The 14,401-nt window shown below is 37.3% G+C and overlaps 1 protein-coding gene across 6 annotated transcripts; it reads right to left on the bottom strand.

Annotated features, from left to right (window-relative positions):
- Positions 1–1,108: 1,108 nt before the first annotated feature.
- On the bottom strand, positions 1,109–5,824 carry LOC131637149 (E3 ubiquitin-protein ligase UPL6-like). Of its 6 annotated transcripts, none has more exons than XR_009294285.1 (9): positions 5,468–5,824; positions 5,108–5,340; positions 4,456–4,589; positions 3,852–3,983; positions 3,539–3,659; positions 3,089–3,229; positions 2,863–2,988; positions 1,886–2,050; positions 1,109–1,632 (listed from the first exon to the last, which is right to left on the bottom strand). XR_009294285.1 is itself a non-coding variant. In XM_058907755.1 (9 exons), exons 5-9 carry the CDS (start codon positions 3,601–3,603, stop codon positions 1,979–1,981), a joined length of 486 nt encoding a protein of 161 aa, XP_058763738.1. In that variant the 5' UTR covers positions 3,604–3,659; positions 3,852–3,983; positions 4,456–4,589; positions 5,108–5,340; positions 5,468–5,812; the 3' UTR covers positions 1,886–1,978. The 6 variants fall into 6 exon arrangements, 4 of the variants coding, with proteins under 4 accessions (XP_058763738.1, XP_058763721.1, XP_058763730.1 ...); XM_058907755.1 differs by lacking the exon at positions 1,109–1,632 and adding an exon at positions 3,353–3,434 and having other exon boundaries at positions 5,468–5,812; XM_058907738.1 differs by lacking the exon at positions 1,109–1,632 and having other exon boundaries at positions 3,089–3,434; positions 5,468–5,816.
- Positions 5,825–14,401: the final 8,577 nt, after the last annotated feature.

The following is a 14,401-nucleotide window of genomic DNA, read 5'->3' as shown; positions in this document are numbered from 1 at the left end:
AGAGAGGAGAGATAAATAGAAGAGGAACATTAGAAACATAATTGGAAAATAGAACATTAGAATAAAAATAATAAGATGAAAAAGAAAGAACTTAAGAGATGAAAGACTAGAAAAGAAGAAGTGATATGTACTTGGAAAAGAAGATGAGAAGAAGACGCAATACCGCCAGGAGAGATTTGACAAGATTTAAACTGAAACCTTAAGTGTGAGGAAGAGAAAATTGTTCGTAATTGTAAGGTTAAGGCATTATAGGTTTGAGTTAGAGTTAGAGTTAGATATAAGTTAAGTGAAGTTTGGGAGTTGTAACCTAATGCAGTTTCGTTCGGTTTAGTTTGGTTTGTCAAATACAAACTGCAAACCGAACCGAACCGCGCGATTTGTTAAAAAATGACTCAAACACATCTGAACCAAATGCGGTTTTTTGCGATTTCAGATTGGTTGGATTCAGTTTTGCGGTTTTCTATTGCATTAGTTTAGTTTTGAACACCCCTCACTAGTACAAAAATGTTAAATTACACCCGTTTTTTATTAAATTTACACCCATTATTTTTAATAAAAATCGGGTGTATATCCACAGGGTGAGAAATGTCTAACGAATTTACACCCGTTATTTTTAACAAAAATCGGGTGTAATTGGTCGTAATTACGTTTTTAATTACACCCTGTTTTAATAAAAATCGGGTGTAATTGGGCGTAATTACGTTTTTAATTACACCCTGTTTTAATAAAAATCGGGTGTAATTGGGCGTAATTACGTTTTTAATTACACTCTGTTTTAATAAAAATCGGGTGTAATTGAGCGTAATTACGTTTTAATTACACCCTGTTTTAATAAAAATCGGGTCTAATTGGGCTTAATTACATTTTAATTACACCCTATTTTAATAAAAATCGGGTGTAATTGGGCTTAATTATGTTTTAATTACACCCTATTCTAATAAAAATCGGATGTAATTGGGCTTAATTATGTTTTAATTACACCCTATTCTAATAAAAATCGGGTGTAAATATGTTCTTAATTACCCCCTATTTAAGTAAAAATCGGGTGTAAATACGCCATTTATAAATGAACAATTATATCTATTTACACCCTATTTCATAGACACCACTTAGTTATATTTTATTTTCAGTCATAATATTGTAAATACTATAAAATCATACACATAAAAATCATATTTTAACTAAGTCAAATTATTTTTAATATTAACCAAAAAGTATACAAAATCATGTACAGTCATAATATTTCAAATATTATAAAATCATACACATAAAAATTATATTTTAACTAAATCATAACACTTTCTTCATAAATAATTTTACGCCATGCTTGACGGTTAGCTTCGGTGTTCTCTAGTCCAATTGAATCCAACCGCTTTCCACATGTAGCATTGGATTCATCCATGACCAAAATACCACGTCTTGGAGAAGCAATTGTTTTCTGTATCCAAAAAAACAAGACACAAGAAATTATTACCAGAGCCACATGTATCAATAGTAACCATACCGAGCCGTTGATAGTGCCCCTCCGAGAATATGACGAAAATGCCCGTTCAAGAAACACAGAACGAGGACTATCAAAATCACTAGTTGTCTTAGAAGACATATTCCTTGAGTGAGCTACAGTATGAGTATCTACACAACAATGTTAAACCCATTAATTTATTATCGTTTCCTCTTTCTCATAGAGATAACTTAGTTTATATAAACTAAAAACAAAATCCAAAATTCTACATTTCTTAAACAAATAAGAAAAGGAAAAAAGAAAAGGAAAGAACAAAAAAAGTAATAATTATAAGATGCTAATTCTACTATCAGAAAAATGCATAATATTCTGAATTGATGAATATATAAAACGATAAAAAAAATAATCAGGCATAGAAATTACCAGTGTGATTAGATGAAGATGCAAAATGGTGGGCTGAACTAGTAACACCTCCATTACTTCTCAACCATTGTGGAACTAAAGCACGTTCACTTTTCACAAACCTCTTTTGTAGTATTTCTTCCAGAAACAGCCTAATTTTTCTGACCCACGGCAGTTGTTAAGCCACTGGAGCAATGTGATGTATCAGATGAAGATCAAAGTTGAAAGAACACAGTTTTCAAACTAAATCTCTAGGTAAAAGAAAGTAATAACATGTATAAAAATGATGAATAACGATATTGATATTTGGAGATACTAATGTCGAGACCAGTTTCCCAATAACAGGCAATTTTTAAGAACATTGAGCACCCAAAAAGGTTTAGTAGCAAGCAACGTATTTGTGAAGGACTGTGGATCCACAGAGTTTTAAAAGAACTGAAAGTAAAGATTGAACTTCCACTGATTATACTCGGCCAATAAGGCAACCATTAGCATAGCTCATAATCCTATTCAACATGACATGACCAGACCCATTGAGATAGACCGTCACTATAAAAGAGAAATTAGATGTCGGTCTCATATGTCTACCATTTGTAACTTAAAGTCAACAAACTACATACATCCCAAAAGTTTGGCTAGACCTACATTTGAACATTTTTGTAGGCAAGTTGGGCATGATAAATATCTATGAACCAACTTTAGAGGGGTGTTGGAGTAACTGTATAGTTTCTTTATTTGATATTGTATTTAGTCCTTTTTATTATAATAATACTCCTATTTCTAAAATATTCTCCTAGAATATTCCTTTTCAATCTCCCTATTTATACCAGCAATTGTTGTAGAATAAAATAGAACAGGATTCCCTATTATTATCTAATAATAACACACTATGAACTTAACGCTTATACTATTAGGTAGGTCAAATGCACATGAATGGTGCACTCTCTTTATTATTCGTCTTTCAAAGTAATGCACACATCTTCAAATATTTGTATGACCTTAAATAATCCATACTGCACATCAAAGGAAGCCCGTGTGATGTTCTCCATGAAATCTTTGAATATTCCACCTCCATCTATTCCAGCTTCTTCAACTCCAAACTCATTGACAAAAGTCACACGAATCTGAAGATATATTAAAAGGGTGATTTACAAGTTCCATTGAAGACCATAAAGTAGAGAATGGTTAATAAATATAACGATAGGCCTTAGGAAAGAATGTCACCAGTCCTCGGAGATCATCTTCTGACAACTGACTCATTTGATTATAGGCATCTTCCAAAATATGATCTCGTCTTATTCTGAACCGGTTTCTAGTAAATACAGCCTGAGATCCATGTCTTAACCTAGCAGCAGCTAGTTGAGACTGATAACAATAATAGACGGGGTCAAATATGAAATACATCAGTGACATGTGATATGCAGAAACTGCTCTATCAATATCTAATCTAATTGACTGCACAGACAGTGCAAACTGCTCTTCTGCAACCTTTAAATTGTTCAAGTATGGTTTTACTAATCTTGATGCTAATTTTTCCGTGATTCCATCACTCGAAACAAGCAACTCACATCTGCCAATTTAATATAAAGAGAAACAACAAAACATGATCTTAAACACTAACTAGCAGAAAAACAATGAAACATAATCCGAAAATCCAACGAATCATATACATACCTTGAACGCTTCGGAAACAATTGCAACACGGCATAGTCAAGAAGAGTGTCAGACCTCATTTTCATCTATTTAAGGTAACACTGCACCACTCTTCAGATCATTTCAATTTTCACAATCATTTCTGTATAGAACCAATCATAATCAGCAAAAATGCATACAAGAAATCCCAAAATCAGAATGTAGATTCTCTAAAACCGCATACAAAGAAAAAAATTTACAGAAAACAAAAACTCTTCCAATATCTATATCAGACCAATATACGTGATTTATGTTTAGATTTATGAATCTGAAAGCAAGTTTGATGCGCGTATACCATATCACCCAAAAGCTCGGCACTAAGTGGTATCCTTTCCCAACTTTCTCCAGCATCAGAAGTGTATAGCAGAATTGCAGGTTTTTCCTACTATCCATCCTTTTTTTCCCTTTGAAGCTGATAGAATTAAACCTATAGTTAAAATCAGAAGTTATAAAAGGATTTAGACAATGAATCTAGCCATATAATCTAACATGCTATAAAATATTCCTGCAACGTTAATCGACATTGGTTTAAAAAAATTAAGTTCATAATGAACTTTCGCAAAGTAAGAAGAAAAATAGAAATTCGCAAAATAACATCAGGAATGCATAACAAGGCATCAATTTTTTCTCTCCTAGCTATTTTTTTCCTTTTCTATTTCATCAATTCATTACCATGCATTTGATATAAACTGTTTATATTTTCCTAAATGCCAAAACAATAACTGATGAAACCAAATATACCATGCATTCTACTAGAAAGGACCATTGATTACAATTTACAACAGAAAAAACAAAAACCAAGTTCAGTCATAAAAAGTTAGATTCATCATCCTTTCAGTTTCACATTGCAAATGGAAATAACTTTAACAAGATCTATCAATGGACACAATCCTATTTACCTGCGTAAGTCTGGATGAATCAGACTCCAAGGCAGCAAGCTTTTTCTGGTTTTCCAGTATCGTCGAGCATATCTCAACCTTAGACTTATTCATCTTCTTCGTATCTCCAACCACTTGCGCAATTTCAGATTTCACTGCTTATAATAATCACGAGAATGTTAAAAATGTAAGAGATCACAAATCTACAGAAAATTACATTCTGGGATTCTAATTCCATATAGTTACAAAACTTTGTTTGTTTCACTTCTTAGACTCTAAGCCGTGTTTGGATCAACAAAAATGACGTTAAAAGTTAAAACTCAACGCGAATTTGAACTTAAACTGAACAGCTCTGCATATGATAATAAGAAATTTAGATGTATGAGATTCCAAATCTATCAATACTCTAGCAATTTCGATTGTTCAGATCTTGGATAACAGACATTGTTTAGATAGATGAAAAAGATATTGAAATACAGTGCGAATTTGAAGGAAAACTAAACCGCTGCATATGATAGCGATGAATTTTGATGTATGCGATATCAAATCTACGAATACTATATCGTTCATACAATATATTCAGCAAACTTTGATTGTTTCACTCCATAGACTATAAACAGTGTTTGGATCCATGAAATAAGCACGACAATTCGACGGGAATCTGAGATTTAACCTGAATTGATGTCGCTTTCCAAAGTGTGGATGTTCGTCATCTGCATTTGCTCTTCTGCAGAAATTTTTGCGGCTTGATCCTCCGAATCTGGAATTAGTTTCAGTTTTCAAGTTAAGATTGAAGTGAAAGGTGTGAAGTGATTTGTGATTTGTGATTTGGATTAACCAAATCCATGCCCTTGTAACAAGCATTTGCTGAAGCGATGATGAAAGCCCTTGTAACAGGAGCATTTGCTGTGACACACAATCATAAACAAGCATTTGAATGCAAATCGAAAAACAAACTAAAAATTTGTAAAATTAAGAGTGAAAAAGAGAAGTGAAAATCGGAAATTGAAGTAAGGGAAGAAGATTAACGCACTGAAACCAGATGCACCTCCGTTCATCTTGGCTGTGAAGCAGAAAGCGAGGAACTTTTCTTCTTCGGAATTTTACATGAGTGATGGCGGGGAAGCACCCTCGAGATTTTCGCTTGTTCGTACCCTGTTGATTGGCTTTCGACTTCTCCTTCTTTGCCATGCCGTTGAGAATTCAAGGGAAGTTTTTGCTTCAGGGTTTTCCTTTTAAGGGAAGATTTGGGATTTCGATTAAGGGAATATTTGGGAAGACTTTGTTTCGGAGAAGGTTAGGGTTTTAGTGTTTGAGAAGGAGAATGGAAGATTTGAGAAGAATAAACCTGATGTAATATAAAATTTATGTTTAGAAGAGTTTTGTTGAAAATTGGGTTTAGAAAAGCTTGATTGTATTTCACTGCTATGAAATTAGATTAAACAATCAATTTTGATAAGAGTTTTGTTCAATCCTACAAAATTAAATTATTTTATTCAGTCAGTTAATATTTATTAATTTGTTAATAATGTTTAAATTATTCTATTCACTTAAGAAATTGAGAAAAGGGATCATGCACTGACAGTGTAAAAAAGTTTTACACTGTCAACCAATCACGACCATGTATCCTAACAAGTCATACTGTTATTTTTAAATTACTGAGATGACATGGCAGAATGATATATTCTCATTGGATGACAGTGTAAAACTTTTTTACACTGTCAGTGCACCACCATTAAACCCTAAGAAATTTAAGCTCATTAATTTATTTGTAATGTTTAAATTATTTATTAATATGTCATTATATATTTTGAGTTATAAAATTAAATAAATTTTTTTAGTTTATATAAATTTACACCCGTTTTTTAATTTAACGGGAGTAATTGTGATTTGATTATAGTAATATTTTTAATTACACCCGATTTTAAAAAATAAGGTGTATATTGTCACCTGATAATGTTTAAAATGACACTTTATTTACAAAATTGCCACCACATTTTTCATTTACACCCTTTTTTAGTATATTGGGTGTAAATTTTAAAATTATATTAATCTTTTTGTACTAGTGCCTAATCGAGACTCTAGAGAATACATAAAACAAGAACCAGTCACTGGGCAACTCTCCTTTGGCGGAATTAAAATCACATTCAATACACACAAATCAATTAATTAAGACAATATCTCAATCCACCCCATAATATTCTTAGGCACTTGTTTTGCCTTTGCTTTCTGAGATGTATCTTCGGAAGCAATTTTTTTATTTAACGTTGAATTGTTTTGTAGGTGCATCTACGGAACCGTTTAAACAACGTTAAAAAAAGTTCCGTAGATACACCTTCAGAATAATTCAACATTAAATAAAAAAAAGTGTTTTCGAAGATACACCCTAAAAACAGGGATATTTTTGAAAACGGACATGGTGCGTGAGAAACTCCAAAGAGTGAGATCAGAGATTTCCTTAATTAATGTATCTGTGTTCTTATTTGGAGAATGGATATACTCGTTGGAGCTAGCGTCTGCCAAAGAAGAGAAGCCCCGCAGCTGGTTTGCTTAATTAGTGCTGAATATTTGACTAAATCTAGTTGTTCAAGTTTCTTGGTATTAATAAAGCAAGAGAGTTTAAACATATTTATAATGAGAACTGAAGAAGCAGCAGCATATGCTCCGGCTGCTACCAGTATATGCTTCTATTTGTGCCTGCTTTCAACGCATTCCATGAAAGAAAATCTTTTCCTATGAATTTAGAGATTCTTCCCTTACTTTCTCATTTCTCCAATCATTAATATTAACTATATTTTGTATATGTATTGAGGAATAATATGTGGAAAAGACTTCCAATGAGGGTAGCTTCTGGTGGAGGGGCTGTACAAAAATGGAGATGCCTTCTTCCCTTTCTCTAACCTATACAAAATTGGCAACAATATTTTTTATTTTTTTCCCTCATGAAATATTCCATGAACATGCTCTTTGATTATTTTTTCATTTTTCTCTCTAAAAATATTCTATATATAATTTTATTTTTAAATTTATCTAATTAATAATAAAACCTCATTTTAGTTTTATAGACACCGACTGGTTTTGATAAAATTTATTTAAAATAGTTTGATTTTCATCTTTAAAGTATAAACTCCTTTTCAGTGGTGTGAGTGTTAGACAAACTCATAAATTTTAAGATATTTTAAAAACTTAAACTTTTAAATGCTTGTATATAGTTTTGCATTTAATAAACCTGTATACTTTATATCTAAATTTAAATGTTAAACATTCATAAAGTATTTTTTTTTTAAAAAATTATATCTTTATATTAATATTTTTTAAAATTTTAATCCTTCTATTTTTAAAATTGAAATTTTGATTCCTCAATTTTAATATTTTCGGGATATCAAAATAATAATAATAATAATAATAATAATAATAATAATAATGAGAAGTTTAAAAGAGTGTTGCTAGTGCATGTAAAGAATGGCATGTCACAATGTCTCAAAGAGTGTTACAAACTTACAATGATGCCTCGTGGCTTTGGCATATTCGATTTGGGCACTTAAATTTTGGAGGCTTAAGTTTGATCTCAAAATAAAATATGGTGAGAGCTCTACCGCCATTCAATCATCCATATCAACTATGCGAAGGATGCTTTCTCGAAAAATAATTTAGGGCGTGTTTTTTGAAGGAGTCAAGCTCAAGAGACAAGAAGCCACTCAAGCTTACACATGCTGATGTGTGTGGGCCAGTCAAGCCAAACTCACTAGAAAAAAATATTTCTTTCTTTTCATTTATGATTTTTCCAGAAAAACTTTGGTTTATTTCTTAAAGCGGAAATTAGAAGTATTTACTACCTTCAAGAAGTTTAATGCTATTGTGGAGAAAGAAAGTGGTCGAGAGATAAAAGCTATGCAAACAGACCAAGGAGATGAATTCACTTCAAAGGAGTTTCAAAAATTATGTGAGGTGAATGGAATTAGATGTCTATTAACAATTCAAAGATCACCCCAAAAAATGGTGTTGTATAAAGAAAAAATTGATCAATTCTTGATATGGCTTGGAGCATGCTCAAATGTAAGAAACTACCAAAAGAAATTTGGGATGAGGAAGTGTCATGTGAAGTATATCTATCAAATCAAACTTCAACTAGAAGTGTATAGAGAAAGACATTGCAAGAAACATGGAGTGGAAGAAAGCCTAGTATCTCACACTTTAGAGTCTTCGGGAGTGTAGCCCATGTTCACAATGCAGATGAGAAAAGAACCAAACTCTACGACAAGAGCGAGAAATTATTCTTTATCGATTATGACCAAAGATCAAAGGGATACAATTCGTATAACCCAAAAAACAACAAGATTGTAATCAATTGAGACATGGTCTTTGATGAAGAATGAGTATGGAACTTTGGTACTCAAAAAAAGGAATATAGTTTCTTTCCTGAATTTCAAGATGAAACTTCTAGAGAAGTTTAACAATAGTCTCACTCACAAACTCTATCTACTTTTGAAGACACTACAAGTGAAAATGGAGTTACACATACACAAAGTCTTCAAGATATTTATGACAGCATAAAGGCATTATACACATGAAGCTTGAAGGCTTCTAAGAAGAAGATGAGAACTCATCTCCCTACTAAAATGGCATAAGAAGATTAGTGTCAAGTGGGTGTAGAAGGAAAATAAAAAATCCAATGGAGAAGTTGAAAGACACAAAGCAATGTTAATTGTAAAAGGCTACACTCAAAAGGTTGGAATTGACTATGATGAGTTCTTGGCTCCAGATTCTCGCTTGGAGACCATTAGACTAATAATATCTATAATTGCCCAACATATGTGGAAAATCCACAAAATGAATGTGAAGTCTGCCTTCTAGAAATTATAAAAATAATAGGCCTATCTATGAAATAATACTGCCAAAAATGCAGGTTTAGAAACTAAAAGGGCTGTCGTAGGTAGGCCTAAGGCAGCGCTTTTTCTTAAAAAGCGCTTTCATAGATAGGTTTAAGGCAACGCTTTTATTTAAAAAGCGCTTTCTTAGTCCTACTTTAGAAAGCATAAAAGGCATTATAAAGTTGGCCTAAGAAAGCGCTTTTCAAGAAAAATGTACTGCCTTAGGCCTATATATGAAAGCATTTTTTAAGAAAAAGCGCTGCCTTAGGCCTACCTACGACAACCCTTTTGCCTAAACAAAAAGCGCTGCTAAAACCTATAACAGCGCCACCTACGGCAGCGCTTTTAAAGCCCCAAAAAAGCATTGACGTAGGTCTTTTATGGCATAGTGTAAAGTGATAATCTCCTCAAGTAAGGACTTGTGATTTCCAGTTAAAGAATGACATACATCATTGTCATTAAGAGAATAACTTCTATTACTTATATAACAAATGGTTAAATACGTTTTTAGTCCCTATAAATATGCGACCCTGCATTTTTAGTCCTTATAAATTTTTTCTTCAATGAATGGTCCTTATAAATATATTATGCACATAATTTTAGTCCCTACTGTCAAACCAATGTGTATTTTAGAATGATTATTTTGCAGACATGTTCATAATGTTTTAAAAAGTTCCTGGAAAAAAAAAAGAAACTCAAAATTTAATTTCTAAGTTGAGATTTTCATTATTTTTATCATTATTTTTTGAAATTTGAAAAATTCATATTTAATTCTTCTCGTTTTAAAAAATTCTAATACTTGGTAAATAAATATTTTATAGTATTCTAAATATATATAAAAAAAATTATTCAAAAATTTAAAAATTAAAGGGTAATTAAACAATTTTTAAAATTTTAGAAAAAAACAGGGACTGAAATTGGATACATAAAAATTTTAGAAGAACCATTCATTAAAGGAAAATTTTATAGGGACTAAAAATACAGGGTCGCATATTTATAGGGACTAAAAACGTATTTAACCCTATAAGAAACTATATATACACATTGCACTTATCTTATTTGATAATTAGGTATCACTACATATACTTTTAAAATAACATCATTGATCGTACCTGATCAGAAGAATCGTCACAGCAACAGGATCTGGCTTGAAGAACAGGATGGGGGGTACCTGCAAGGTCCTCCGATGCTAAAGTCAGTAGCTATCAGAGAATGAGGGTTTAAGAAGTGAAGAATCGATACCTGACCCTCTAGTGAAAGAGGGTATTTATAGCCCCCAGCGCTGGGCCAAGGTTTCCTAATTGGGCCAAATCCAGTTGGAGGCCCACGTGCTAGGAAACTGCCAGAACACCCTCTGCTAGGGCTGAGTCAACAGGTGACCCACGTCCTGGATGAGCGTAGCGTAGGATTCGGAGGAGGTTGGTCGGATCCTTCGCTGAAGCGTGACACGTGGTCTTCATGCTTGACTGGTTCGTAACGGTAATCAAGGAAATGGGCCCAAACGAACTGGGCCTACTCGGCTAGCAAGAAGAGCTGGGCCTGCTCGGCCCAGTCTAGAACAGGAGCCCCCAAGTCATTAGTCTGGTGGGAGTGATGACTTTAGCCAAGGGGCTAGCCGAGCACGTGTATGAGCGTTCATAGCCAACTAGGGTCTCCTCGGATGTTGAATCTTCGGCTCGCGGGGAGTGGAGTTGCTGCAGAGAGATGTATGGGCCAAAGAGACGATCAGTTCGAGGTCGTACAGCCTGGCCGAGGAGGTGGCTGTTCCATTGGTTTTTAATTGACACGTTTTGATTTGTTTCGTCAGAGTTTGACTGACAGGTGGCGTCTGTTGGGAGTGTAATCATTGCAGCGCCGTTTTTTGATCCAGGCATTGATTGCACCTTTTGGACTTCTCGAGGCACTTTATGACATCTTTTGCGCTTTCCTATGCTGGGAGCCGCCTTTAGGGTGTAGGCAATGATTACGCCTCCTAGGCTCCCTAGGCCATCATGACACCCTTTGGCCTCCTATCCCTATATAAAGAGTGAGAAGATCACTCATTTGTTACTTAGCATTTCAAAACCTCCAAAGACTCGCTCACAGACTCTGCTCCCCATCGCGTGCTTCTCTCCTCCGCTTTCTCAAGTAAGTTCCTCGCCTTCTCCTTTGTGTTTATTTAAAGTTTATGATCTAGCTATGAATGCGGCGAGCAAGATTTATGAGTGTACCGAGTAGGTTTAGAAAACGGAGTGTCTTCTTGCATGCGTTTGCCGAGTGAGGCTTGAGTATGACGAGCGATAACAGTTGAGTAAGCCGATCAGTGTATGAATTTGGCGAGGAGAGTTTAAGTGTGACGGGTGAGGACAGTTGCATGAGCCGATTAGGGTATGAATTTGTCAGGGATTTGGATATGTTCGCCGGCCATTGTTGAGGGTGATTACTGTACTGTGCGAGTGCGTCTCTGAGGTAGTTTGATTTTAGTTGGCCGGATGCGATAGGCTCGGGAGAGTGCGTCGTGGACGCTGGTCGTAGGTGGGAGTCTTTCCTCGCCTGATCTCCTCGCCCTTTCACTTGACTTGCGGTGGAAGGGTGGATTTGATAAGTCGAATTCACTGTTTCCTCTGCTTTTCAGGTAAATGGCTGACAAAAACAAGAATGATGTCGTCTTCGACATATCTGAGTGGAGCTCGAGGAATGGGTGGCCGTTGCTCCGAGGATAATCGCCTCGCGCTTTACGACACATCCCAAGGAGGCCTTTAACGTCCTCGAAGACCTTGGGCCGGATGCAGAACCCTCTTGTGGCGCGTTTGTACCCAAATCTCATCAGAGGATCTGCTCGGCTTTCCCCGGTCCTCGATTTGCTATGCACGAGTTTGTTTTCAAGGAGGTCGGGCTAAGGCTTCCCTTTACGCATCTGCAACAGAGCGTTTTCAGGTGGTTATGTTTATGCCTGTCCCAGCTTCATCCCAACGCTTTCGCATTTCTAAGGGATTTCGAAATCGTCTGCGGCTTCTTGGAGGTCGAGGCGACTCTGCCCCTCTTTTTCAGAGTGTTTCATGTTCAGAGGTTGCGCGACCCGGATGGCAAGTGGAGTTGGGTGTCCTTTAAGCAGCCGAAGAAGCTGTTCGCCATTTACCAAGATTCTATCAAACATTTTAAGGGCCGATACTTCCTGGTCAAACCTCTCACTCCTGGGGCCGAGGATCATTTGTTTGAGATCCGTGAATATTGCCAGGACGGGGTGAAAAAGGTGGGCCCTTCTGCTCGGTTCCCGTTGGAGTGGCAATACGATCATTTCGAGAATGGGACTGACGCCTACATTTTCCGGGACGAGGATCTAAACGAGCGCGATACGACGGGGTATCAAAGGCTCGTCACCTTCGTAGAGGGGTTTAGGACCCAACGGGGACCCTATAGTCGAAGAGGATGGGGGTCCTATGCTCGAGCCTCGATACATCAACACCAAGGCTATCCTCGAATGTGAGGGTTACGGGGACGCGATGATCCTGCTTGGTGAGGAGAGGATATTGTTTCATTTGCTTGAATTATACTCCTTCGTTGCTAATTTCTTTTGTTTTACAGGACAAATGGCTGATTTGCATGACAAGGTTGTGAAGATGAGGGCGAAGAACAAGGCGGCTGCCAAGGTGACTGTGAAGAGGACCCGGGTCGAGAAGATCAAAGTGGATGCTGCGGCTGCTACTGATGGTGGTTCTCCCTCGTCGGTTGGGACGACGTCGGGAGGTTCCCCGGTTGAGAAGAAACAAAGGACTGAGGGGACCCCTGATGTTCGTCCTCTCATCAACGACAACCCTTCTGATGATGACATAGTGCTGCCGCCTTGTACTTTGCATCGGAGACTCTTCTCGAGGAAGAATCTCCTGCTCGAGCGAGAGGAGGTGAGGCATATTGTCAAGCGGGACAGGGTGTCTCGGGGGAACGACTTGACCGAGGATCTCGAGGGAATGATGAGGGTGGCTGCCCTGGCTATGGCCCTTAATGCTCAGAGGGTCTGTTCCCAGAAGGACTACGATGCTCTGCTGCTCAAGCGCGAAAAGCTGGAGCATGAGTTTGAGAATTACAAAGACAAGTACGAGATCCAAAACGGAATCGTCGAAGACCTCTGCAAGGCGCAGGACAGAATCAGGGCCTTGGAAGCCGAGGAGAAAAGGTTGTGGGAGCGGGTTGCTGACTTGGAAAAATCTCACCTCCCTGCTGCCGAGGAGGATGAAGACGAGAAGGCTTTGGAGACTCGCTCTCAGCTTTTGGGCAAGGTGAGGGAGCTGGAGGTTGACTGCGTTGCCACCCTAGGGGTTGGATTCAAGGCTGCCGTGGATCAACTGAGGGTCCTCAATCCGCACTTGGTGACGAGGGGGATTGGTCCGTATAATAAGGTTGTGAACGGACAGATCGAGTCGAACCCGGAGTTTGAGGATTGGGACGATGAACAGGATGTCAAGGGTGAAGATAACGGAGCCGAGGAAGATGACGGCGACGTTTGATCGGTTTCTTTCCTTTTTCTGGCCTGCGCGCCAAGACATGTTTTTGTGGCCTGTGTGCCAAAGATTCGTTTGTAGGGCTATGCCCGGATAATTTTTTTTGGGGCCTGCGTGCCCGTCATATCTGTAATATTTGGATATCGTCGCCAGTTTGGTCGACTTTTAATGCTTATACTATTTCGCCTTTTATGTTTTGATCATCTCAATGCGTGTTTTAGAATGTATTGTTGCATGTTTTTGAGCACGGATCATGCTTGTATTCTGGGGGGTATTTCAATACTTAGGAATATTTTGCTTTTGGACTGTGCTCGACCGAGGTTGATTGCCCGGGCGTGTGGTGTACGATCCGTGTACGCAGAGCAGGTGTGCGCCATGAGCGGGTACGAGACCGCGGTTAGGGCCAAGTGCTCGCGGCGTGAACGGTCCCATCGCGAGCTGGGATTCTGTCGTGCAGGTACTGCCACGGTGGGTCTAGGTGTAGAATCCGCCGTGTAGCCGGCTCTATCCTTTGGTAGGGAGCTCCGACTGTCGCTGTCGTGGAGTACTCGCGTTCGTACCATGACGCGAGTCCGTGCCGGGTTTCCTCTCGTGTTCGAGACGAGCGGCTGGGGAGTG

Source organism: Vicia villosa, linkage group LG1 (genome assembly GCF_029867415.1).
Source record: "Vicia villosa cultivar HV-30 ecotype Madison, WI linkage group LG1, Vvil1.0, whole genome shotgun sequence".
Classification (NCBI taxonomy): Eukaryota; Viridiplantae; Streptophyta; class Magnoliopsida; order Fabales; family Fabaceae; genus Vicia; species Vicia villosa.
The sequence above is the reverse complement of the archived record's forward strand: the minus strand, read 5'-3'. Positions and strand labels throughout refer to the sequence as shown.